This window comes from Tachyglossus aculeatus, chromosome 10, assembly GCF_015852505.1.
Source record: "Tachyglossus aculeatus isolate mTacAcu1 chromosome 10, mTacAcu1.pri, whole genome shotgun sequence".
Taxonomy (NCBI): Eukaryota; Metazoa; Chordata; class Mammalia; order Monotremata; family Tachyglossidae; genus Tachyglossus; species Tachyglossus aculeatus.
Window position 1 is genome coordinate 47,187,102 of NC_052075.1, and position 26,837 is coordinate 47,213,938.

The 26,837-nt window shown below is 51.1% G+C and overlaps 1 protein-coding gene across 1 annotated transcript in view; it reads right to left on the reverse strand.

Annotated features, from left to right (window-relative positions):
- Positions 1-695: 695 nt before the first annotated feature.
- The window catches only part of WDR91 (WD repeat domain 91), a 39,463-nt gene continuing 13,321 nt past the window's right edge, over positions 696-26,837 (reverse strand). The window contains exons 3-15 of the mRNA XM_038752485.1: positions 24,695-24,902; positions 22,414-22,496; positions 19,540-19,676; positions 16,621-16,786; positions 14,731-14,889; positions 12,390-12,595; positions 11,562-11,712; positions 10,852-10,946; positions 9,983-10,136; positions 7,851-7,959; positions 6,723-6,835; positions 5,242-5,439; positions 696-1,146 (exon numbers count right to left, since the gene is read on the reverse strand). Of these exons, the coding sequence (XP_038608413.1) occupies positions 982-1,146; positions 5,242-5,439; positions 6,723-6,835; positions 7,851-7,959; positions 9,983-10,136; positions 10,852-10,946; positions 11,562-11,712; positions 12,390-12,595; positions 14,731-14,889; positions 16,621-16,786; positions 19,540-19,676; positions 22,414-22,496; positions 24,695-24,902 (1,944 nt within the window). The 3' untranslated portion in view covers positions 696-981. The remainder of the gene's footprint in view (positions 1,147-5,241; positions 5,440-6,722; positions 6,836-7,850; positions 7,960-9,982; positions 10,137-10,851; positions 10,947-11,561; positions 11,713-12,389; positions 12,596-14,730; positions 14,890-16,620; positions 16,787-19,539; positions 19,677-22,413; positions 22,497-24,694; positions 24,903-26,837) is intronic.

The window sequence follows — 26,837 nt, forward strand, 5'->3', positions numbered from 1 at the left end:
ACTGGACCGATAGATAGGCCTCAGTTTCCCCAAAAGACAGCCCTGGCTTCTCCTTGCTAACAGGGAGAGGAACCCACCGTCTCCCAGGGGAGCGGTGACCCAAGCCCAGCTCAACAGAGGCAGATCCACGGGGTGGATTTGGATGCATGGGAGGAGGGGATGACTGGGAAAGATCTGCCATGCACCCTGCACCTGGACCCGAGTGGGTGGTTGCCCAGGCAACCGCAAGAGTCCACAACACTGGCCTAGTGGTTAGTGCATGGGCCTCGGAGTCAGAGGGACCTGGGTTCTAATCCCGGCTCCGCTACTAGTCTGCTGTCCGACCAAGGGCAGGTCACTTCACTTCTCTGTGCCTCAGTTCCTTCATCTGTAAAATGGAGATCAAGACAAGGAGTCCCACGTGGGACACGGACTGTGTCCAACCTGAATAGCCCAGAGCTTACTACAGTGCCTGGAACATAGTAAATGCTTAACACGTACCGCATCTTTTTAAATATAAGGGCAGCAGTTCTGAAACGAGAGGCCTTCCCACGTACCAGACCCATCTTTCGCAGAAACCAACGCGCCGGGGCAATTGTCTTTTTAAAAAAATGACAATAAGAATGGACAAATATACATAAAATACTGTGGTCTCTCCTAGGCGGTGGGGGGGGACAGACGGCCCGGCGGAGCCAGGAGTCTCGGGACTGGATCCCTCCCGCCCGCGCTCCCGGGTCCGAAGGAGCGACCCCCACGGAGGGCAGGCCGGGCTCTCCATCAGGGTCCACGCGCGGGCCCGCCCCAGCCCTCTAAATCCAGGTCCGCCCGGTCCCAGAGCGCTGGCGTCGGCTCGTGGCTTCCCCTCGCCCAGAATTCAATCTTCCGCCTCCGTCCCTTCCCTCCCGACTTGGGGCCCAGGCCGCGGCTCCCCACTCCCAGGCTAATACTGCTAACGCCACCGGCCACCGCTGTGCGTTCCCGGGGCGACGGGGACGGGGGGGGTCAGGCTTTCTGAGCCAGCAGGGTGGTCAGCTTGATCTTGCCGTCCATCGAAGCGGTGAGGCAGGTCCCGCAGTCCATGGCCGTGCACCAATCTACCGTGACCACCGGCGCCCTGTGGCCCCCGAGGCTCAGGCAGCTCTCCAAGACCCTGTCGCTGCTGCTCATCTGTGAGGCGGGAGGGGGACAGGGAGGAGAGAACCTCAGCGTGCCTTCTGACGTCCGACGTCCCGCACCGTGGCCTGACGCTGCCTCCTCCAGAGAGGCAGATCTCCGTCAGGAAAGCTTCTTGAGGGCAGGCTCTATGTCATTCATAAAGAACAGGGTACAGAATGGCGGCCTCTCCCCGCACCATTTTATAATAATAATAATGGCATTTATTAAGCGCTTACTATGTGCAAAGCACCGTTCTAAGCGCTGGGGAGGTTCCAAGGTGATCAATCAATCAATCAATCGTATTTATTGAGCGCTTACTATGTGCAGAGCACTGGACTAAGCGCTTGGGAAGTACAAATTGGCAACACATAGAGACAGTCCCTACCCCAACAGTGGGCTCACAGTCTAAAAGGGGGAGACAGAGAACAGAACCAAACATACCAACAAAATAAAATAAATAGGATAGAAATGTACAAGTAAAATAAATAAATAAATAAATAAATAGAGTGATAAATATGTACAACCATATATCCATATATACAGGTGCTGGGGGAAGGGAAGGAGGTAAGATGGGGGGATGGAGAGGGGGACGAGGGGGAGAGGAGGGAAGGGGCTCAGTCTTCAGTCTTCACCCCCATTTACCAGATGAGGTCACTGAGGTCACATATTTATTACTCTATTTATTTATTTATTTATTTATTTATTTTACTTGTACATTTCTATCCTACTTATTTTATTTTGTTGGTATGTTTGGTTCTGTTCTCTGTCTCCCCCTTTTAGACTGTGAGCCCACTGTTGGGTAGGGACTGTCTCTATGTGATGCCAATTTGTACTTCCCAAGCGCTTAGTACAGTGCTCTGCACATAGTAAGCGCTCAATAAATACGATTGATTGATTGATTGATTGATTGATTGAGGCCCAGAGAAGTGCCCAAAGTCACCCAGCTGACAAGTGGCGGAGCCGGGATTTGAACCCACGACCTCTGACTCCAAAGCCCCTGCTCTTTCCACTGAGCCACGCTGCTTCTATTTTATCATTCCGGGAACTCTCCCTCGGACGAGAAGTCTTGGGTAGGCCCGGGGGCAAGAGGGGAGCAAAGGGCGGCAATGTAACCTCCTTGTGATAACTCTATTAAACTGTATTCTTCCAACGTTGCAGAAGCAGCGTGGTTCTGTGGGGAAGAGCCCGGGCTTGGGAGTCAGAGGTCAATCAATCAATCAGTCAATCGTATTTATTGAGCGCTTACTGTGTGCAGAGCACTGCACTAAGCGCTTGGGAAGTACAAGTTGGCAACATATAGAGACAGTCCCTACCCAACAGTGGGCTCACAGTCTAAAAGGGGGAGACAGAGAACAAAACCAAACATACTAATAAAACAAAATAAATAGAATAGATATGTACAGGTAGAATCAATCGAGTAATAAATAAGTACAAACATATATACATATACACAGGTGCTGTGGGGAAGGGAAGGAGGTAAGATGGGGCGGATGGAGAGGGGGACGAGGGGGAGAGGAAGGAAGGGGCTCAGTGTGGGAAGGCCTCCTGGAGGAGGTGAGCTCTCAGTAGGGCCTTGAAGGGAGGAAGAGAGCTAGCTTGGCGGATGGGCAGAGGGAGGGCATTCCAGGGTCGTGGGTTCTAATCCCGGCTAAGCTGCTTGTCAGCTGGGTGACTTTGGGCAAGTCACTTAGACTTCTAGACTGTGAGCCCACTGTTGGGTGGGGACCGTCTCTATACGTTGCCAACTTGGACATCCCTAGCACTTGTACAGCTCTGCACACAGTAAGCGCTCAATAAATACGATTGAATGAATGAATGAATGAACTTAGCTTCTCTGTGCCTCAGTTACCGCATCTGTAAAACGGGGATGAAGACTGTGAGCCCCACGTGAGACAGCCTGCTTATCTTGTATCTACACCAGCGCTTAGGACAGTGCTTGGTACATAGTAAGCACTTAACAAACACCATGATTATTATTATTACCATGTTCGGCACATAATAAGCACTCGGCCAATATCACAGATTGACTGACTGGGTTCTGTGGAACCCACTATCATCACAGAACAGTGCTTTATTTTATTTTATTTTGTTAATATGTTTTGTTTTGTTGTCTGTCTCCCCCTTCTAGCCTGTGAGCCCGCTGTTGGGTAGGGACTGTCTCTATATGTTGCCAACTTGTACTTCCCAAGCGCTTACTACGGTGCTCTGCACACAGTAAGCGCTCAATAAATACAATTGAATGAATGAATTTAGCTTCTCTGCCTCAGTTACCTCATCTGTAAAACGGGGATGAAGACTGTGAGCCCCACGTGAGACAGCCTGCTTATCTTGTATCTACCCAGCGCTTAGAACAGTGCTTGGTACATAGTAAGCACTTAACAAATACCATGATTATTATTATTACCATGTTCTGTGCATAATAAGCACTCGGTCAATATCACAGATTGACTGACTCGGTTCTGCGGAACCCACTATCATCAGAGAACAGTGCTTTATTTTATTTTATTTTGTTAATATGTTTTGTTTTGTTGTCTGTCTCCCCCTTCTAGCCTGTGAGCTCGCTGTTGGGTAGGGACCGTCTCTATATGTTGGCAACTTGGACTTCCCAAGCGCTTAGTACAGTGCTCTGCACACAGTAAGCGCTCAATATGATTGAATGAATGAATGCTTTGCACATAGTAACCGCTTAATAAATGCTATTATTATTATTATTATGGGTTCGAATTCCGCCTCTGCCACACGTCTGCTGTGTGACCTTGGGCAAGTCACTTAAGTTTGTGCAGATTTATTACTCTATTTTACTTGTACATATTTACTATTCTATTTTGTTAATGATGTGCATCTAGCACGAGAGAAGCAGCATGGCTCAGTGGAAAGAGCCCGGGCTTTGGAGTCAGAGGTCATGGGTTCAAATCCCGGCTCTGCCAATTGTCAGCTGTGTGACTTTGGGCAAGTCACTTCTCTTCTCTGGGCCTCAGTTACCTCATCTGTAAAATGGGGATTAAGACTGTGAGCCCCCTGTGGGACAACCTGATCCAACCTGATCACACTGTTACTTCCCCAGTGCTTAGAACAGTGTTTTGCACATAGTAAGTGCTTAATAAATGCCATCTAGCTTTATTTCTATTTATTCTGAAGACTTGACACCCGTCCACGTATTTTGTTTGGTTGTCTGTCTCCCCCTTCTAGACTGTGAGCCCGTTGTTGGAGAGGGACCGCCTCTATATGTTGCCGACTTGGACTTCCCAAGCGCTTAGTCCAGTGCTCTGCACACAGTAAGCGCTCAATAAATACGATTGAATGAATGAATCTCCACAGCATCTGGAGCTCTGTCAAGGGCCTGTCCCGCCGTCGACCCCCGGCCCATGTCCTCCCCTGGGCCTGGAATGGCCTCCCTCTGCCCATCCGCCAAGCTAGCTCTCTTCCTCCCTTCAAAGCCCTACTGAGAGCTCACCTCCTCCAGGAGGCCTTCCCACACTCAGCCCCCTCCTTCCTTTCCCCCTCCTTCCCCTCCCCACAGCACCTGTATATATGTTTATACATATTTATTTATTTTATTTGTACATATTTGTTCTATTTATTTTATTTTGTTAATATGTTTTGTTTTGTTCTCTGTCTCCCCCTTCTAGATTGTGAGCCCACTGTTGGGTAGGGATCATCCCTATATGTTGCCAACTTGTACTTCCCAAGCGCTTAGTACAGTGCTCTGCACACAGTAAGCGCTCCATAAATACGATTGAATGAATGAATGAATGAAAGGGCCGGCTCTGAAGGCGGCGCCAGGATTTGAACCCCTGACCTCCGACTCCAAAGCCCGGGCTCGTTCCACTGAGCCACGCTGCTTCTCAGGGGCCGATGGCGGACCCAGGCCAGCTCCCAGGCCCTCCCCTTCGCCTTCTTTCATTCATTCATTCAATCCTATTTATTGAGCGCTTACTGTGTGCAGGGCACTGGACTAAGCGCTTGGGAAGTACAAGTTGGCAACACGTAGAGCCGGTCCCCACCCAACAGCGGGCTCTGTGAGACCTGATCAGGGAAGAAGTCACCAATCAGTACAGAGCCCCTCCTCGTCCCCGTCCCCCGCCCCATCCCAGCCAGGGCTCCTACCTTGTGGATGATTCCTCCTGTGGGAGAGCAGGTCAGCATGTAGCGGCCCTCCGAGTCGAAGGCGAAGAGTCGGCCCCGGGGCACTTGCACCTGCTTATAGCCGCTGTAGCCGGACAGCACGAAGGGGCCGGTGGCCCCCGCGGGGAGGGCGCAGTCGGACACCTTCAGGCCGCTCTTGTGGATGTTCCACTGGATAAACTGGGATGGCGAAGCACAACGGCAGGAATGCTTCCGGTTAGCCGGGCGGTGGAGTGAGGGGCCGGTGCGTGGACAGCTTTAATTCTATTTGTTCTGACGACTTTGACACCTGTCACCTTGTTTTGCTGTCTGTCTCCCCCCTTCTAGACTGTGAGCCCGTCGTTGGGTAGGGACCGTCTCTAGATGTTGCCCACTTGGACTTCCCAAGCGCTTAGTACAGTGCTCTGCACGCAGTAAGTGCTCAATAAGCCCTCCTAGACTGTGAGCCCGCTGCTGGGTAGGGACCGTCTCTACATGTTGCCGACTTGTCCTTCCCAAGTGCTTAGTAGAGTGCTCTGCACACAGTAAGCGCTCAATAAATACGATTGAATGAATGAATGAATGAGTGCGATTGAATGAATGAATGAACGAATAAATGACTGAATGAATGAATGAATACAATTGAATGAATGAATGAATGAAAGAAGGCGAAGGGGAGGGCGTGGGAGCTGGCCTGGGTCCACCATCTGCCCCTGAGAAGCAGCATGGCTCAGTGGAAAGAGTCCGGGCTTTGGAGTCAGAGGCTCAAATCCCTGCTCCGCCAATTGTCAGCTGTGTGACTTTCGGCAAGTCACTTCACTTCTCTGGGCCTCAGTTCCCTCATCTGTAAAATGGGGATGAAGACTGAGACCCACCCCCCCGTGGGACCACCTGATCACCTTGTAACCTCCCCAAAGCTTAGAATAGTGCTTTGCACATAGTAAGCACTTAATAAATGCCACTATTATTATTATTAATAATAAATTTCCTTGATTGACTGATTGATCGACACGGTCAGGGGATGCAAGGCCAGAGTAGAGGTGGGCCAAATCCAAGCCATCCTAGTTCCTCAGCCTCCTTATCAGGAGAGGGAAGTCCTGGCAACTAGGGACGGCCCAGGGAGGAGGAGTGAGAGGAGCTGACCCCTAAATTAGCCCCCAACCCTGGCTCTTACCAGCCCTGACGCACACCTGCATACATGTATGTTCAATTGCTCAGTCTCTTCCTTATTCTAATTCCACCAGCAGTAGATATTTTAGATCCGCCTCCCCCGCCGTCAGAGTGTAAGCTACCTGTAGATAAGGAACTCGTCTCTTGCTTCTGCTGAAATGTCCCCAGTGCCTCACCCAGGGGATGCTCAACCAATTTCTCCTCCTCAATCAATCAATCGCATTTATTGAGCGCTTACTGTGTGCAGAGCACTGTACTAAGCGCTTGGGAAGTACAAGTTGGCAGGATCAGGCAGGGAGGGGCGGGCGGCTTACCTTCCCGTCCTCGCCGATGCTGTACACGGTGTTCTCGTCGTAGCTGAACTCCACGGAGTACACCTCCCCGCAGTGGGCGGTCCAACTCAGGGCACACTCGTGCTGCTGCATGTCTGAGGAGAAAGTTTCCCGTTGGGAGCCCGGCTGTCAACCCCTGGTGGGCCGGGCCCTGCCCGATGGCCTCCCGTCCAAGCCAACGCTGACGGCGGGCGCTTAACGGACGCCGTCTTGAACATTACTCTAAGGCCCCATTTTGCAGATGAGGTAATCAATCAATCAATCGTATTTATTGAGCGCTTACTGTGTGCAGAGCACTGCACTAAGCGCTTGGGAAGTACAAGCTGGCAACATATAGAGACAGTGCCTACCCAACAGTGGGCTCACAGTCTAGAAGGGGGAGACAGGGAACAAAACCAAACATACTAACAAAATAAAATAAATAGAATAGATAGGTACAAGTAAAATAAATAAATAAGTAGAGTAATAAATATGTACAAACATATATACAGGTGCTGTGGGGAAGGGAAGGAGGTAAGATGGGGGATGGGGACAAGGGGGAGAGGGAGGGAAGGAAGGAGGGAAGGAGGGAGGGAGGGAGGGAGGGAGGGAAGGAGGGAAGGAAGGAAGGAAGGAAGGAAGGAAGGAAGGAAGGAAGGAAGGAAGGAAGGAAGGAAGGAAGGAAGGAAGGAAGGAAGGAAGGAAGGAAGGAAGGAAGGAAGGAAGGAAGGAACGAAGGAAGGAAGGAAGGAAGGAAGGAAGGAAGGAAGGAAGGAAGGAAGGAAGGAAGGAAGGAAGGAAGGAAGGAAGGAAGGAAGGAAGGAAGGAAGGAAGGAAGGAAGGAAGGAAAGGAAGGAAGGAAGGAAGGAAGGAAGGAAGGAAGGAAGGAAACAGATGCAGAGACAAGTTAAGTGGCTTACCCAAAGCTACACGGCTGATAAGTGGTGGCGCCGGGATTAGAACCCACGACCTCCGACTCCCAAGCCCGTGCTCTCTCCACTAAGCCACGCCGTTTCTCAGATCTAGAGTTGCCCCCTCCCTTCCGCCAGCCCCCAACGCCCGCACCAGCCAGAGTAGTGGAGCTGGTCCTCGCCCCCTGATACCGCCCTCCCCGGGCGGGCTCCTACTCACCGAAGAGCCGGATGACGCCATCGGCCGCCCCGGTGACCAGCAGGTTCCCGTTGTGGTTGAAGGCTGTGCAGTTAATGGCGATGGGCTCGGGGTCCAGAGAAAACTGGAGCTGCGAGAAAGGGTCGGCGCCGGGAACTCAGAACCTCCCTCCCTGCTCCCAGAGGAAGGATCGGCCGGGCCCGTTTCCCGCAAGCTGCCCCGTGGGGGTCTCCGGGACGCCCTCTCTGACTTGGGCCAGCCTAGCCGAGGACCACTAGCCAATCTTTCGGGGTGGAACGGCCCACTGGCAGCCCAGGAGGATCCCTAAGGTAATAATAATAATAATAATGGCATTTATTAAGTGCTTACTATGGGCAGAGCACTGTTCTAAGCACTGGGGAATTTACAAGGTGATCAAGTTGTCCCCCATGGGGCTCACAGTGTTAATCCCCATTTTACAGATGAGGTAACTGAGGCCCAGAGAAGTGAAGTGACTGGCCCAAAGTCACACAGCTGACGAGTGGTGGAGCCGGGATTTGAACCCATGACCTCTGACTCCAAAGCCCAGGCTCTTTCCACTGAGCCACGCTGCTTCTCTGTCTTCTTTTGATAAGATGGTATCAGCTTCCCACAGTGCTCTGGCTGGCACCAGATTTCTCCAGGGAACTTCCACTGCGGATAATGACAATTACGGTGGTATTTGCTGAGTGCTTCCTGTATGCCAAGTAATAATAATAATAGCGGCACTTATTAAGCACTTACTATGCGCTGATGAATGTTCTGAGTGCTGGAATAGATACAAGTTAATCAGATAGGACACAGTCCTTATCCCTAATGGGACTCACACTCTTATCCCCATTCTACGGATGAGGTAGCTGAAGCACAGAGAAGGGAACTGACTTGCCCAACGTCGCACAGCAGACACGTGGCAGAGCCGAGATTAAAACCCAGGTCCCGCTGACGCCTGTGAGTCTCTATCCACTGAGCCGTGCTGCTTCTAGATTAAGTGCTGCGGCAGATACAAGACGATCAGGCCAAATTCGGTCTGTCTCACACGAGGCTCACGGCTAAGCAGGAGGGGGAACGGGCGTTTAATTCCCATTTACAGATGAGGAAACTGAGGCACGGAGAAATGACCATGCAGCAGGGAGGTGGCAGAGCTGGAGTTAGAACCCAGGTTCTCGGACAAGGCCACTCTTACCCTTATGGGCTTGAACCCTGTCTCCATGGGGTGAGGAACAGATCTCTCACTCAATCCTAGACGACCACCATGAAGTCGGTTATTCTGGGTCATTCCTCAAGAAGAAAAAGCACAGGTCTGGGTGTTCTCATCCCGGTTCAGCCACTTGCCTGCTCTGTGACCTCGGGCAAGTCGCTTCACTTCTCTGGGCCTCAGTTACCTCATCTGTAAAAATGGGGAGCCCTATGTGGGACAGGGACAGGTCCAATCCTATTATCTTGTATCTACCCCAGCGCTTAGCACAGTGCCTGGCACATAGTAAATACTTAAAAGCCACCATTATTATTATTATTTTGTGCCTCAGCTTCCTCATCTGCAAAATGGGGATTAAGTTACTAGTTCTCCTTCCCCTTTAGACCGTAAGCCCCAAATGGGGCAGGGACTGATGTGATAGTGTTGCACCTTCCCCAGTGCTTTGCAGCAAGGAAACGTTCGACAAATACCACAGTTGGCATTATCGTTATTGTATTGGTATGAAACAGAGGAAGGGCAAAGTGAGGGGGGAGAGGGGAATAGAGAAAGAATGAGACTTGCCCAAGGTGTCGGAGATATTCAGCTGAACTGTGGCAGGGCTCTTGGATGGGGGGACAACAGGTGACGTTGTTCCTCTCCCCCTCCTCTCCCTCTCCATCCCCCCCACCTTACCGCCTTCCCTTCCCCACAGCACCTGTACATATGTTTGTACGTATTTATTACTCTATTTATTTATTTTACTTGTACATATCTATTCTATTTATTTTATTTTGTTAATATGTTTGGCTTTGTTCTCTGTCTCCCCCTTCTAGACTGTGAGCCCACTGTTGGGTAGGGACCGTCTCTCTATGTTGCCAACTTGGACTTCCCAAGCGCTTAGTCCAGTGCTCTGCACACAGTAAGCGCTCAATAAATACGACTGATTGATTGATTGACGTACCTGCTGCTTCATGGTCTTAGTGTCCCAGAGAAGGAGCTTTCCGGGAACCTGGTTCACGCCTTTCCCGCCAGCATCCGACACCGCGGAGTCCAGCGGAGAGGCGGCCGAGCAGACGAAAGAGGCCCCGCTGGGACTGCAGGCGAGGGACAGGATCCTGCGGGAGGAAGACGAGGCCCCGTCAGACCTTACCCCTCCCTCGGAGAGAAAGGCCCGGCTCTGGTGAGACCTGGACCGTCGCTTCCGGAGCAGGGACTACGTGAAGGACAGCCATCCCTCGCTCTAGAGGGGAAGTCCCGTGGCCTAGCAGATGGAGCACGAATAAGGAGTCCTGGAGCCCCGGGTTCCCGTCCCGGCCCGGCCCCCTGCCCACTGGGTGACCTTGGACAAGTTACGTCGCCTCTGTGGGCTGCAGTTTCCTCATCTGTAAGACAGAGAAGCAGCGTGGCTCGGTGGAAAGAGCCCGGGCTTTGGGGTCAGAGGTCACGGGTTCAAATCCCGGCTCCGCCAATCGTCAGCTGTGTGACTTTGGGCAAGTCACTTCACTTCTCTGGGCCTCAGTTACCTCAACTGTAAAATGGGGATTAAGACTGAGCCCCACGTGGGACAACCTGATCACCTTGTGACCTCCCCAGCGCTTAGAACAGCACATAGTAAGCACTTAATAAATACCATCATCATTATTATTATTATCCCTGCTCTATCTCCCAGTCTGTGATCGCCAGGAAGGGCGGGGATTGTGCCCGAGCTGATCGTCTTGCACAAACCCCAGTGCTCAGCACAGGGCTCCGTCCCACAAGGGCACCAAATCGATACTGTTATTCGCGTTGCAACCTTGGCCTGCCAACATATCCTCGGGACAGGGGCGCTACCTGGGCATGTCATCATCGATGTTGATTTCACAGAGATTCTTCTTGGCTTCGGTGTCATAGAGGCGTACGGTCCCCACGCCGCTCCCCAGCAACAGCTGCTCCAAGGAAGACCCAGACTGTAAGCTCGTGGTGGGCAGGGAATGTGTTGGTCACACTGTCCTCTCCCAAGCGCTTAGTACAGCGCTCTGCGCACAGTAAGCGACTGACTGACTGACAAATGGGCAGGAAACGGCCGCAGAGGCTGGCCTGCCTCCTCGACGCGTCGGTGGACGGCTATCATCTCTCCGGTAGCCTTCCCCGGGCGATCGCCGGGAGAACCAGCAACTCTCCCAGGAGGGCAGAGCCATGATGGGGGCTAGCCCCGGGGCACCCCGAAACACAACACCATCCAGATGCCCCCACAACTGTCATCCCTGGAGAAGCAGACCTCCGTCCCTTGCCTGCGTGGTGACCTTGGGAAGTCACTTCACTTCTCTTTGCCCCCGTTTCCTCCTCTGCAAAGTAGGGGATTAAATTCCTGTCTTCCCACCCTTTTAGACTCTGAACCCCCTGTGGGACGGGGACTGTGTGCAACCCGATTACCTTGCATCTACCCCAGCACTTAGTACGGTTCCTGGAACATAGTACGTGCTTTACAAATAGCGTAAAAAAAAAGAGATAGACCAGGTGTGGTGGTAGCTCATATACCCAGCTCCTCTGAGGTAACTCACCAGCCTGTCCCGCTTGGTGGCCCACTCTAAAGACAGCAATGGTGACTTGGAAATGGAAGAAGCTTTGGTCTGCATGATGGGGTTGAAGGACCACACCTTGATGACTCCGTCCACATCCAAGCTAGCGACTCTCCTCCCTGAGCAGTCCACCCTGTGTGGAGAGAGAGAGGAAAAAAAAAAGAGAGAGAGAGAGAGCACAAGCATACACATTGCGGCCTAATCACCAACGACCAGACCTAGATCCTGCCTAGAGTCACTGGCAAGGCCTGCCCAGACGCCACACTTGGGAGGCCGTGCGGCCCGGTGGAAAGGGCACAGGACTGACCGGAGACTTTGGTTCGAACTCCAGCCTTGCCACTGGCCTGCTCTGCGACTTTCAGTTAACCTCTTGCGGCCTCAATTTCCGCCCCCGTCCAATGTGGATAAGATGGATCGTGGGCCCGGCGTGGGGCCGTGGCTCCGTCATTACCGCGGTGCTAGCACCGACTCGGTGGCACGAATACGGAGATTATTACAGCCGCCTGCCGGCCCAAGAATTTGGAAACGCTCAGCCTCGTTCCGGGAACGCAAAGCCTCGGCACCCTGGGGTGCTGGTGGCCTCGGCAGTTTTGCCTCCCTCTGGGCCCAAGAGGAGAGAACCAAGCCCCGCCATTTCTCCTGCCGCTGCGGCCCTTCCTGCTGGAGGGCTGGGGAAGACCCTTCCTCTATATCCTCACAGGGTGGACCCTTCCCCTCCCGTCCCCTACGTAGGACTCCAGCTTGGACTCCCAGAGCCCGGCACCGGTGGGCTGGCATCCTTCCCCGGCGGTGGCCTCGGCTCCCGCTCACCTGCAGTGCATGATGGACGAGTGATGCTCGCCGTACTCCTCCTGGCTGAGCACGATGAAGGGCTGCTCGGGACGGGCGGTCCCTCCCTCCGAGCCGGCCGCGGGGGCCCGGCTCAGCGCCTCGCCCAGAGCCTCGCCTCGCTCCGCCGGCCGCTCCGCGCTGACCTCCGCCTCCGCCCCGCCGGGCTCCGCTTTCTTCTCCGCGCCCTGGGCCCACCAAACAGAAGCGGCAGGGTGAGGCCCGGGGAGGGCTCGACGCTGGTCCGCGGGTCTCGAACCCTCCTCCGGCCCGCGAAAACAGAGGGCGGGCGTCGGGGGACTGGAGAAGAAGGATTTGACCACCTCGGAGGGAAGCGAGGAGAGAGAGCACGCGCCTGGGAGCCAGAAAAACTGGTTTCTAATCCTGGCTCGTCCGCCGGGCGTGACCCTGGGCGTGTCATTTCACTTCTCTGGGCCTCGGTTTCCCCAACTGCAATGTGGGGATTCAATACCTGTTCTCCCTCCTGATTAGACTGCGAGCCCCACGTGGGACCAGAACTGTATCCTGCCTGATTAATTTGGATCTACCCCAGTGCTCAGAACAGTGCCTGACACTTAGTAAGCGCTTAACAAATTCCATATTAATAAAAAATAGGAAAGCAGCGTGAGTTGGCGGAAAGGCCACGGGCCTGGGCGGCTGGAGACCTGGGTTCTAATCCCACCTCTGCCACCTGCCTGCTCTGTGGCCTTCGGTGAGTCACTTCGCTTTTCTGTGCCTCAGTTCCCTCATCTGGAAAAAGAGGATTCAATGCCTGTTCTCCCTCCCCCTGAGATTGTGAAACCTAAGTGGGACAGAGACCGTGCCCAATCTGATTATTATTATCCTGCATCTGCTCTAGCATCTAGTAAAGTGCTTGACACGTAGAAACTGCTTCTTTATTATTTATATTTATTAATCTATATAATAAATGCAATATTATAGATCAATATTAAAATAAAATTAAAATAAATAAAAAATAAATTAAATTAAAATTGATTCAATACATTAAAAATTAAATTAAAATTAATTAAATTAAAATAAAATTAATTGAATAAATTAAAATAAATGAATATAATGTATAATGTTATTTATATTATATATCTATTTATAAATAAATAAATAATAAATAAAATAATAATGCCACAAATATTATTATTCCAAGGGCAATCAGAAGAGGGTTAAGGACTAGCGCTTGAGGGGGCAGCATAGAAAGGGCACAGGACAGCGAGTCGGACGACAAGGTTTTCCCCTCCTTCCCCTCCCCACAGTACCTGTATATATATATATGTGTTTGTACGTATTTATTACTCTACTTATTTTATTTGTACATATTTATTCTATTTATTTTATTCTGTTAATATGTTTTGTTTTGTTGTCTGTCTCCCCCTTCTCGACTTTGAGCCCGCACAGGGACCATCTCTAGATGTTGCCAACTTGTACTTCCCAAGCGCTTAGCCCAGTGCTCTGCACACAGTAAGCGCTCAATAAATCCGATTGATTGATTGATTCTAGTCTCGGCTCTGCCACGGGCCTGCTGGATAACCCTTGGCCACGCCTCCCGATCCCTCAGGGCCTCGATTTCCTCATCCCGTCAAATGGGCGGAAAATCCCGGCCTGCTCTACCTCTGAGAGTCCTGTGTGGGACAAGGTGGGGGGGATTGGGTCCGCCCTCATTGCCGGGCATCCGCCCCGGTGCTCAGCACAGCACACGGCCACATAGTAGGCGTTTCAGCGCGGCTCAGTGGAAAGAGCCCGGGCTTTGGAGTCAGAGGTCATGGGTTCAAATCCCGGCTCCACCACGTCTGCTGTGTGACCTTGGACAAGTCACTTCACTTCTCTGTGCCTCAGTTCCCTCATCTGTAAAATGAGGATTAAGACCGTGAGCCCCACGGGGGACAACTTGATCCCACTGTATCCCCCCAGCGCTTAGAACAGTGCTTTGCACATAGTAAGTGCTTAACAAATGCCATCATTATTATTCTTCAGAAATACAATCACTTCCCTTCCCCACAGCACCTGTATATACGTTTGTACATATTTATTACTCTATTTATTTTACTTGTACATATCTATTCTATTTATTTTATTTTGTTAGTATGTTTGGTTTTGTTCTCTGTCTCCCCCTTCTAGACTGTTGGGTAGGGACCGTCTCTAGATGTTGCCAACTCGGACTTCCCAAGCGCTTGCTTAGTCCAGTGCTCCGCACACAGTAAGCGCTCAATAAATACGATTGATTGATTGATTGATCGATAACGCTAAGCCCAGAAACACCCGGCACTCGTTCCCTACGGGAGAGGGCCGGCGGGAGGGGACGGGGCTGTACCTGGAAAGGCGATTTGGACAGAAGCTCCTTCCTCTCCTTGCCGTGGTCCTGCAGGCGCCTGTGCCGATGCTGCCCCGGGCCGGCCTCCCCGCCGGACACGGGGCCAAACAGGCTCTTCCCGTCCTTAGCCGCCCCCACCGCCTCCTTCCCTTTGCTGGCCTGGAAGCCAAGAGGCGGAGCTGAGCGAGAAGCCAGAAGCGGCGTGGCCTAGTGGAGAGAGACCGGGCCTGGGTTCTAATCCCGCCTCTCCCAGCTGCTTGCTGTGTGACTTCACCTCCCCGTGCCTCGGTTTCCGCCACTGTGAAATGGGGATTCACTACCTGCTGTCCCTCCTGCCAAGTGGGACGGGGACTGTGTTCGACCTGATTAACTCGGTTCTATCCACAGCGCTTAGAACGGTGCTTGACACATTTAGTAAGCGCTTAAGCAAACGCCATCATCAGAATAATCATTCATTCGGCGTCTGCTACTGGTCGATATTTCTAGACTGTGAGCCCACTGTTGGGTAGGGACTGTCTCTATATGTTGCCAACTTGTTCTTCCCAAGCGCTTAGTACAGTGCTCTGCACACAGTAAGCACTCAATAAATACGATTGATTGATTGATTGATCTTTCTTCCATTAAGAGAGGAAGTTCCTTGCGGGCAGGGATCGGGTCTCAGGCTTCCGCTGTGTCTTCCCCAGTGCTCAGTCTCGCCCCTTGAATCAATCAATCGTATTTATTGAGCGCTTACTATGTGCAGAGCACTGTACTAAGCGCTTAAAATAATAATGGCATTTATTAAGCGCTTACTATGTGCAAAGCACTGTTCTAAGCGCTGGGGAGGTTACAAGGTGATCAGGTTGTCCCACGGGGGACTCACAGTCTTAATCCCCATTTTACAGATGAGGTAACTGAGGCACAGAGAAGTTAAGTGACTTACCCAAAGTCACACAGCTGACAATTGGCGGAGCTGGGATTTGAACCCGTGACCTCTGACTCCAAAGCCCGGGCTCTTTCCACTGAGCCACGCTGCTTCTCAGCCACGGGGAGCTCGATAAACATGGCACCGTGGGTGGGTAGAGCACAGGCCTGGGATCAGAAGGTCATGGGTTCTAATCCCTGCTCCTCCACTTGTCTACTGTGTGACCCCGGGCAAGTCACTTGAGTTCTCTGAGCCTCAGTGACCTCATCCGTAAAATGGGGATTGAAACTGTGAGTCCCAAGTGGAACAAGGGACTGGGTCCAACCCGATTTGCTTGGATCCACCCCAGCGCTTAGTACAGTGCCTGGCACAGGGTGAGCGCTTAAAAAATACACAGCGTGGCTCAGAGGAAAGAGCCCAGGCTTGGGTGCCAGAGGTCATGGGTTCGAATCCCAGCTCCGCCACCTGTCAGCTGTGTGACTTTGGGCAAGTCACTTAACTTCTCTGGGCCTCAGTTCCCTCTACTGGAAAATGGGGATTAAGACTGCGAGCCCCACGCGGGACAACCTGATCACCTTGTATTTCCCCCAGCGCTTACTTAGAACGGCGCTTGGCACAGAGTAAGCGCTTAAATACCAAAATTATGGGAAGCAGCGTGGCTCAGTGGAAAGAGCCCGGGCTTGGGAGTCAGAGGTCACGGGTTCAAATCCTGGCTCCGCCAATTGCCAGCTGTGTGACTTCGAGCAAGTCACTTCGATGGGCCCCAGTGACCTCATCTGTAAAATGGGGATGAAGACTGTGAGCCCCCCAGTGGGACAACCTGATCACCGTGTAACCTCCCCAGCGCTTAGAACGGTGCTTTGCACGTAGTAAGCGCTTAGTAAATGCCATTATTATTATTATTATTATAAAAAACACCACCACTTCGGCTTTCCACTTGGCAGGAGGTTTGAGGCCTGGCAGGTGGAAGGGGTGGAAACTCTCACCTGACTGCTGGGGGGCTCCTTCTTCCCTTGAAGGGCCCCGGAGCCCTGGGCCGGTCCGGATCCGGGCCTGGAGGGGCTCTTCTTACTCTGCGGCAGCAAGGACGACAGGAAGCCCACCCGGGGCGAGTGGGAGAGCGAGGCGCTTTTCTGGCTGCACATCATACCGCTGGGAGAGACACAGACACACACGGCGGGCGATCAGACCACCTGGACGAGGTCCCCAGGGGGTAGGGACCCTCGGATCCAGCCGCGGGGGGTCTCGGGGCTCCTCCTGGCTCATGCATTCATTCGTTCAATCGCATTTATTGAGCGCTCACTGTGTGCAGAGCACTGGACTAAGCGCTTGGGAAGTACAAGTCGGCAACATAAAGGGACGGTCCCTACCCGACAGCGGGCTCACAGTCTAGAAGGGGGAGACAGAGAACAAAACAAAACATATTAACAAAATAAAATAAATAGAATAGGTATGTACAAATAAAATAGAGTAATAACTAGGTACGAACATATATCCATATATACAGGGGCGGTGGGGAGGGGAAGGAGGTAAGGCGGGGGGGATGGGGAGGGGGAGGAAGGGGAGAGGGTAGTCGGACCCTGCCTGCATTGGCGATGCTGGGGGTTTTGTGTGGGTGGTGTGGTGTTGTGTTGGGTTGTGTTGTGTGGGGAGCAAAATGGCGCTCCAGGATTCTGCTTTCCCAGCAACCTGACTGACTCCTGCTCTAGTGCCGGGTGCGGAGTGGGGCCAAAGACTGAAGGACTCTGTCCACCTGGTCCACTGACTTTATTGGCCCCTGAAGGAGGGACGGGGTAGCTAGCCAAGTCTCCGGAGGGCTGTTTCCCCGAAGCCGGTGAGAAGCTGTTGACCTACTGAGAGCTCACCTCCTCCAGGAGGCCTTCCCAGACTGAGCCCCTTCCTTCCTCTCCCTGTCTCCATCCCCCCATCTTACCTCCTTCCCTTCCCCACAGCACCTGTATATATGTATATATGTTTGTACATATTTATTACTCTATTTATTGATTGATTTATTTTACTTGTACCTATCTATTCTATTTATTTTATTTTGTTAGTATGCTTGGTTTTGTTGTCTGTCTCCCCCTTTTAGACTGTGAGCCCGCTGTTGGGTAGGGACTGTCTCTATATGTTGCCAACTTGTACTTCCCAAGCGCTTAGCACAGTGCTCTGCACACAGTAAGCGCTCAATAAATACGATTGATTGTCTACTGTGTGACCCCGGGCAAGTCACTTGAGTTCTCTGAGCCTCAGTGACCTCATCTGTAAAATGGGGATTGAAACTGTGAGTCCCAAGTGGAACAAGGGACTGGGTCCAACCCGATTTGCTTGGATCCACCCCAGCGCTTAGTACAGTGCCTGGCACAGGGTGAGCGCTTAAAAAATACACAGCGTGGCTCAGAGGAAAGAGCCCAGGCTTGGGTGCCAGAGGTCATGGGTCATGGGATAGTGCTGCAGAGGCCAGCCCCCCTCTGACCCGCTCAGCGTCACACCCAAGAATCCACCCGCACCCCAGCGCGGCGAGGTGGATTGGGGGTCCCAGCTGTCTGTGGGTCCCCCACCGATCAACCCCAACCTCTGTCCTGCCTGGCTGGGCTCTCGGGACAAACCGCTCGGCCTCCTCTAATAACGATGGCTTTTGTTAAGCGCTTACTACATGTTAAGCGCTGGGGTAGGTACAAGCTAATCAGGTCGGACACAGTCCCTGCCCCGCGTGGGACTCCCAGTCTCAAACCCCATTTTACAGATGAGGTCACTGAAGCACAGAGAAGCGACGTGACTCGCCCAAGGTCGCACAGCAGACAGGTGGCGGAGCCGGGATGAGAACGAAGGTCCTTCCGACTCTTAGGTCGGTGCTCTTTCCAGTAGGCCAAGCTCCTTTCCTGCCTAACTAGGTCCTAGTGAGCCAAGTGGGGAGATTGTAGCATTGGGCCTGAGGTTAAGGCGACACTCAGCCCTTGGGCCAAAAGGAAATCTTTGGTTTAGATTTCCAACTCCCTCTAATAATAATAATAATAATAATAATGATGGCATTTATTAAGCGCTTACTATGTGCAAAGCACTGTTCTAAGCGCTGGGAAGATTACAAGGTGATCAGGTTGTCCCACGGGGGGCTCATAGTCTAAACTCCATTTTACAAACGAGGTCACTGAGGCACAGAGAAGTGAAGTGACTTGCCCAAGGTCACACAGCTGACAGTTGTCGGAGCCGGGATTTGAACCCATGACCTCAGACTCCAGCCCCGGGCTCTTCCCACTGAGCTATGCTGCTTCTGTCACTCCTCAATTCCTACTCCACTTCACCTCCCCGACACTCCAATTTAAGCACATCGTCATCTCAAACCACTGAACAACCTCCACCCTCACTAACTCGGAATTCCCTTGTACATATTTATTCTATTTATTTTATTTTGTTAATATGGTCAATCGTATCTGGTTATATGATGCTCCTGGGTACTTCTCTGCCTCACAATTCTATGGTCAGGATTGCCTGACTTCCAGACAGGTCCAATCGATCAATCAATCGTATTTATTGAGCGCTTCACTGTGTGCAGAGCACTGTACTAAGCACTTGGGAAGTACACAAACACTCACATACATATCACCTTTAATCTGACCCTGACGATGACAGGGAGAAGCAGCGTGGCCAAGTGGAAAGAGCACGACCCTGGGAGTCAGAGGACCTGGGTTCGAAACCCAGCTCCGCCAATTCCTAATAATAATAATGATAATGGTATTTGTTAAGCACTTACTATCTTTGGTTTAGGGAGGAATTGTCCAAGGGTGAGGAAATGCACGCCGGGAAGTGATGGAGTGGGGAAGCCGCAGCAGGAAGGCCCGGAAGACTCCCTGGAGGCAATCCTCGCGCTCCCCTTCCCCTTCCCCCTCCAGTCAGGCGGTCAAACTCACAGCTCTGAGTCTCCGAGGCGGTCCATGTTGGACACGTAAGTCGGAAGCTTGTGATGGACCATGGCTTCTTCCTCCTCCAGCTGCTGCTGCTGTTCCTCTTTCTTCAGCCGGTAGGTTTCTGCTTGCAGTGCAAAGAGCTTTGTAGGAAGGGAACTGAGTTAGAAGATGCGCTCACTCTGGAGGGTCCCTGCCCCCAAATGCCTCAGGATTGCACCCCCGGGCATTCATTCAATTGTATTTAGTGAGCGCTAACTGTGTGCAGAGCACTCTAATAATAATAATAATGATGGCATCTGTTAAGCGCTTACTATGCGCAAAGCACTGTTCTAAGCACTGGGGAGTCTACAAGGTGATCAGGTTGTCCCACGTGGGGCTCACGGCCTTCACCCCCCATTTTACAGACAAGGGAACTGAGGCCCAGAGAAGTGAAGTGGCTTGCCCAAAGTCACACAGCTGACAAGTAGTGGAGCCGGGATTTGAACCCATGACCTCTGACTCAATCAATCAATCAATCAATCAATCAATCGTATTTATTGAGTGCTTACTATGTGCAGAGCACTGTACTAAGCGCTTGGGAAGTACAAATTGGCAACATATAGAGACGGTCCCTACCCAACAGTGGGCTCACAGTCTAAAAGGGGGAGACAGAGAACAGAACCAAACATACCAACAAAATAAAATAAATAGGATAGAAATGTACAAGTAAAATAAATAAATAAATAAATAGAGTAATAAATATGTACAACCATATATACATATATACAGGACTCCCAAGCCCGTGCTCTTTCCGCTGAGCCACGCTGCTTCTCTACCCCTACTAAGCGCTTGGGAGAGTACAAAATAACAATAGACAGACACAAGCCCTGCCCACAGTGGGCTTACAGTCTAGAGGGGGAGACAGGCGTTACTGTAAATAAATAAATTAGATATATATGTAAGTGCCGTAAGGTCTGTGCCCCAGTCTCCCCCGCCCACCATGTCCAAAGTCGGGTGACATCCCACCAGACTCCGACACGTTCCTCCATCCGGTCTGAACCCCTGGGCTCCGAAATGTGGCTTTCTTGAAATGCCGCCTCAACTCAATTAATCAATCGTATTTATTGAGCGCTTACTGTGTGCAGAGCACTGGACTAAGCGCTTGGGAAGTACAAGTTGGCAACATCTAGAGACGGTCCCTACCCAACAGTGGGCTCACAGTCTAAAAGGGGGAGACAGAGAACAAAACCAAACATACTAACAAAATAAAATAGAATAGATTTGTACAAGTAAAATAAATCAATAAATAGAGTAATAAATATGTACAAACATATATACATATATACAGGTGCTGTGGGGAAGGGAAGGAGGGAAGATGGGGGGGATGGAGAGGGGGACGAGGGGCTGCTCCAGGCTGGCTGTCTTGCTCTCCCCAAGAGGCAGCACACACTGGCCAAGTGGAAAGAACTAAAGCTGGGAAGTCCAGAAACCTGGGTTCCCATCCCAGCTCCGCCCCTTCCGGCTGTATGACCTTGCCCCAGTCACTTCACTTCTCTCTGGGCCTCAGTTTCCTCCTCTATAAAATGGGGATGCAACACCCGCTCTCCCTCATCCTTAGACTGTGAGCCCCAAGTGGGATAGGGATTGTATCTGGCCTGAAGATTCTGTATCTAGGACAGTGCTTGGCACAATTAGCGCTTAGTCAAGTGCTCCGCACACAGTAAGCGCTCAATAAATACGATTGAATGGATGAATTATTAACTGAGCTAACAACAGTCGCCGACTTGGACTTGAGGAGATGAGAAACCAGAGAGGTTTTGGACATTAATCCCCAGCGCTTGGCTTGGAAAAAAACTTGAAGTTCAGACACTACCACTTTTCAGCCTAGAGATGGTATTTCCCTTAGGCCTTTCCATCTCAGTGCTGTTTCTCAGTCAGGATTAGAACCCAGAGCCCAAGCCCAGGAACGTCTCTGGATCCTTCCCTCTTCCTCGCTGACCTCCTGGCCAAGGCGAAACAGCCAACCACCCTGCTACCCACTCGACCTCTCTTCATTCACTCATTCATTCGATCATATTTATTGAGTGCTTACTGTGTGCAGAGCGCTGTACTAAGCGCTTGGGAAGCACAAGTTTGGCAACATATAGAGACGGTCCCTACCCAACAACAGGCTCACAGTCTAGAAGGGGGAGACAGACAATGAAACAAAACCTGTGGACAGGTGTCAAGTCATCAGAATAAATAGAAATAAAGCTAGATGCACATCATTAACAAAATAAATAGAATAGTAAATATGTACAAGTAAAATAAATAGAGTAATAAATCTGTACAAGCATATATACAGGTGCTGCGGGGAGGGGAAGGAGGAAAGGCGGGGGGGATGGGGAGAGGAAGGAGGGGGCTCAGTCTGGGAAGGCTTCCTGGAGGAGGTGAGCTCTCAGTAGGGCTTTGAAGGAAGGAAGAGAGCTAGCTTGGCGGATGTGCGGAGGGAGGGCATTCCGGGCCAGGGGAAGGACGTGGGCCGGGGGTCGACGGCGGGACAGGTGGGAACGAGGTACAGTGAGGAGCTTAGCGGCGGGAGAGGAGCGGAGGGTGCGGGCTGGGCTGGAGAAGGAGAGAAGGGAAGTGAGGTAGGAGGAGGCGAGGTGATGGAGAGCCTTGAAACCATCATTATTATTATTACCACAATTATCATTATCATTATTCATAATAGAAAATTCAATTTCACTTCATTAGGCTCCCCTGCCTATCTGTTTTAATACAAGAGCCACCACTCAAAGCCCCAACCCGAACTAGCCAACATCAGTCAATTCCCCCTGGGCCCACCTCCTCGGAACAAGTATCCCCCCCCCACCGCCCGCCCCCGGGCCAAACGGGAATGCCGGTCACGCTCCTGACCTTCTGACGGAGGACTTCGTTCTCCTCTTGAACGAGAGAGGTTCTCCGACACTCGGCATCGAAGCTCAGGATCACGGGCACCGGTAGGCACAGTCAAGGGAAAGGCCGGTTGATAACAAAACCCCCTCCCCGCTTTCCCCAGACCGGGCAGGCGGGAACCGTGTCCGATCCGAGGGCACCGTGCTGGGCACACGGGAAGCCCATAATCCATACTGCTCCCGGGTTTCTCTTCCCATCGGGGATGGAGGAAGTTCAAATAATAATAATAATAATATTTGTTAAGCGCTTACTATGTGCCAAGCACTGTTCTAAGCACCGGGGTAGATACGAGGTGATCAGGTTGTCCCACGTGGGGCTCACAGTCTTAATCTCCATTTTACAGACGTGGCAACTGAGGCGCGGAGAAATTAAGTGCCTTGGCAGGCAGAGGTCGTGGGTCCTAATCCCGACTCTGCCACCTGTCAGCTACGTGACTTTGGCTAAATCACTTAGCTTCTCTGTGCCTCAGTTACTTCATCTGAAAAATGGGGATTTGGACTGTGAGCCCCACGTGGGACAACCTGATTACCTTGTATCTACCCCGGCGCTTAGAACAGTGCTTGGCACATAGTAAGCGCTTAAATACCATCATCATCATTTACTGAGAAACGTGGAGATCCAGATAATAGTTCCTTATTTTCTACTAAACCCCAGCAGGAGTCGGTGGGGAATCATCATCATCATCATCATCAATCGTATTTATTGATCGATCGATTGAACCCTTCCTGTGTGCAGAGCGCTGTACTAACTGGGAGGAGAAGAGGCAGGGAATTCTACAGCCCCACTCCTTCACTTCTCTGTGCCTCAGTTACCTCACCTGTAATAATAATAATAATGATGGTGATGGCATTTGTTAAGCGCTTACTACATGCGAAGCACTGTTCTAAGTGCTGGGGAGGTTACAAGGTGATCAGGTTGTCCCACGGGGGGCTCGCAGCTTTAATCCCCATTTTACAGATGAGGGAACCGAGGCCCAGAGAAGTTAAGTGACTTGCCCAAAGTCACACAGCTGACAGAGCCGGGATTTGAACCCATGACCTCTGACTCCAAAGCCCGTGCTCTTTCTACTGAGTCACGCTGCTTCCCTAAAATGTAAAATGGGGAGTAAGATTGTGACCTGTGGGACAGGGACTGTATCCAACCTGATTTGCTTATATCTACCCCAGTGCTCAGTATAGTGCCTGGCACATAGCAGGTGTTTAATAAACACCACTATTCCCTAAAACTCAGAGTTGAACCTTATCTCAGTTTACCCTCAGAGCTCCCGCAGGGGTACAGAGGGGCAGCGTGGTTCAATGGAAAGAGCCCGGGTTTTGGAGTCAGAGGTCAGGGGTTCAAATCCCGGCTCTGCCCATTGTCATCTGGGTGACTTTGGGCAGGTCACTTAACTTCTCTGGGCCTCAGTTCCCTCATCTGTAAAATGGGGATTAAGACTGTGAGCCCCCCGTGGGACAACCTGATCACCTTGTAACCTCCCCAGCACTTAGAACGGTGCTTTGCACATAGCAAGCGCTTAATAAATGCCATCATTATTATTATTAATACATTAGTCCGTGTCTAATTTCCACCTAGGAATTCGGGGAAATCCTGACGCTTCCTATCAGCCTATTTTCAGAAAGTGGAGGGCAGAGGCAGCGAGATTCTCCCCGGCCGTTCTGAAAACTCTTTGGGAGCAAGAGCTGCGTCTACTTAATCAATCAATCGTATTTATTGAGCGCTTACCGTGTGCAGAGCACTGGACTAAGCGCTTGGGAAGTACAAGTTGAGGAAGAGTACGTCCCCTCCGAAGCACTCCGGGCAGCGCTCGGCACGGGGTGAGCCCTCCACGGATCCCACTGATCGATCGACTGATTGCCCGTTGAATCAATCAATCAATCAATCGTATTTATTGAGCGCTTACTATGTGCAGAGCAATGTACTAAGCGCTTGGGAAGTACAAATTGGCAACACATAGAGACAGTCCCTACCCAACAGTGGGCTCACAGTCTAAAAGGGGGAGACAGAGGACAGAACCAAACATACCAACCAAATAAAATAAATAGGATAGAAATGTACAAGTAAAATAAATAAATAGAGTAATAGTTGAAGTGACTCCCTCACAGTCAGTCGCTCAGAAAACCGAGAGACCAGCTGAGATCGGGGCGCCCACTGCCCCTCGTCCCCCCAGACTCTCAGTCCCCGGCCTTTTCCCTCCATCCGCCGGTTCGGAGCCACCGGCCCCCGGCCCCCGCCGCGAGGATATGCATGCACTGGAACAGGACGCTCAGGAAGTTGTGCAGCGACACGATGAAGGTGTCGGCCCACTGGCGGGAGAAGTAAGTGGCGAAGGTGGGATTGGTGTCGGGCGACGGGAGGAAGGGCAGGATGAACCAATCCTTCCACTCCGCCTGGTTCTGCAGCTCCGTGGCCTGCTTGCTGAAGAACTCCTGGGCTTTGTCGTTGCGGCTCGTCTGCCGGGGACGGGAGGCGACGGACGGGGACAAAGACAGAGGAGGCGGAGGGTCAGATCCCCCACCTCATCATCATCAATCGTATTTATTGAGCGCTTACTATGTGCAGAGCACTGTACTAAGCGCTTGCGAAGTCCAAATTGGCAACATATAGGTCTGTCCCTACCTGGGACAGACGGGGAAAAAGAAAGGGCACCACGCAACTCTGTCTCTCCTTCCCCCCAACTCATTCATTCATTCATTCATTCAATCGTATTTATTGAGCGCTGACTGTGTGCAGAGCACTGGACTAAGCGCTTGGGAAGTCCAAGTTGGCAACATCTAGAGACAGTCCCTACCCGACAGCGGGCTCACAGTCTAGAAGGGGGAGACAGACAACAAAACAAAACGTATTTAACAAAATAAAATAAATAGAATAAATACGTACAAGTAAAATAAATAGCGTAATAAATATGCACAAACATATATACAGGTATATACATATATACATCTACACACACTCACATACACAACACCTTTAATCTGACCCTGACGATGACGGAGAGAAGCAGCGTGGCCCAGTGGAAAGAGCAAGACCCTGGGAGTCAGAGGATCTGGGATTTAAACCCAGCTCTGCCAATTCATAATAATAATAATAATAATAATAATAATAATAATAATAATAATAATGGTATTTGTTAAGCACTTACTATGTGCCAATAACCATTCTAAGCGCAGGGGGAGATACAAGATAATCAAATGTGGGGCTCACGGTCTTAATCCCCGTTTTGCAGATGAGGGAACTGAGGTACAGAGAAGTGGACTTGCCCAAAGTCACACAGCCGACAAGTGGCAGAGTCGGGATTAGAACCCATGACCTCTGGCTCCCAAGCCCAGGCTCTTTCCACTGAGCCACGCTGCTTCTCTCTGTCTTTTGCACTTAGAACAGTGCTTTGCACATAGTAAGCGCTTAATAAATGCCATTATTATTATTATTATTATTGCTGTGTGACCTTGAGCAAGTCATTTAACTTCTCTCTGACTCGGGTTTCTCAACTGCAAAATGGGAATTCAATACCTGCTCTCCCTCCTACTTTTGACCGTGAGCCCCAGGCAAGACAGGGACTGTGACCTGATTCATCTGTATCTACCCCAGCGCTTCAAACGGCGCTTGACACATAGTAAGTGCTTAACAAATACAATAATAATGACAGTATAATAATATAATAATATTATATTGCACTCTCCCAAGTGCTTAGCACAAGTGTTCTGTATGTAGTAAGTGCTCAATAAATATGATTTATTTAGAGAAGCAGCGTGGCTTGGGAGTCCGAGGTCATGGGTTCTAATCCCGCCTCCGCCACTTGTCAGCTGTGTGACTTTGGGCAAGTCACTTCACTTCTCTGTGCCTCAGTTCCCTCATCTGTAAAATGGGGATTAAGACTGTGAACCCCTCGTGGGACAACCTTGATTACCTCGTAGCCCCCGCAAGGGCTTAGAACAGTACTTGGAACATAGTAAGCGCTTAACAAATACAGTGGAAAGAGCCCGGGCTTTGGAGTCAGAGATCACGGGTTCAAATCCCGGCTCCGCCAGTTGCCAGCTGTGTGACTTTGGGCAAGTCACTTCGCTTCTCTGGGCCTCAGTTACCTCATCTGTAAAAATGGGGATTAAGACTGTGAGCCCCCCGTGGGCCAAACTGATCACGTTGTAATCTCCCCAGCGCTTAGAACAGTGTTTTGCATATAGTAAGTGCTTAATAAATGCCATTATTATTATTATTATTATTAAATGTATTATTATGATTGATTGACAGACCAAAAAATCCGGTCAGCCCCCCGCCAAATATCATCCCAGCCTGCCCAGTCCATACTAGATAAACAGTAAAATGCAAAGAACGGGCATTCTTGACCATGGCTGTCCTTGGCCCTACATGGCCCTGCCAGGCTGGCTGGA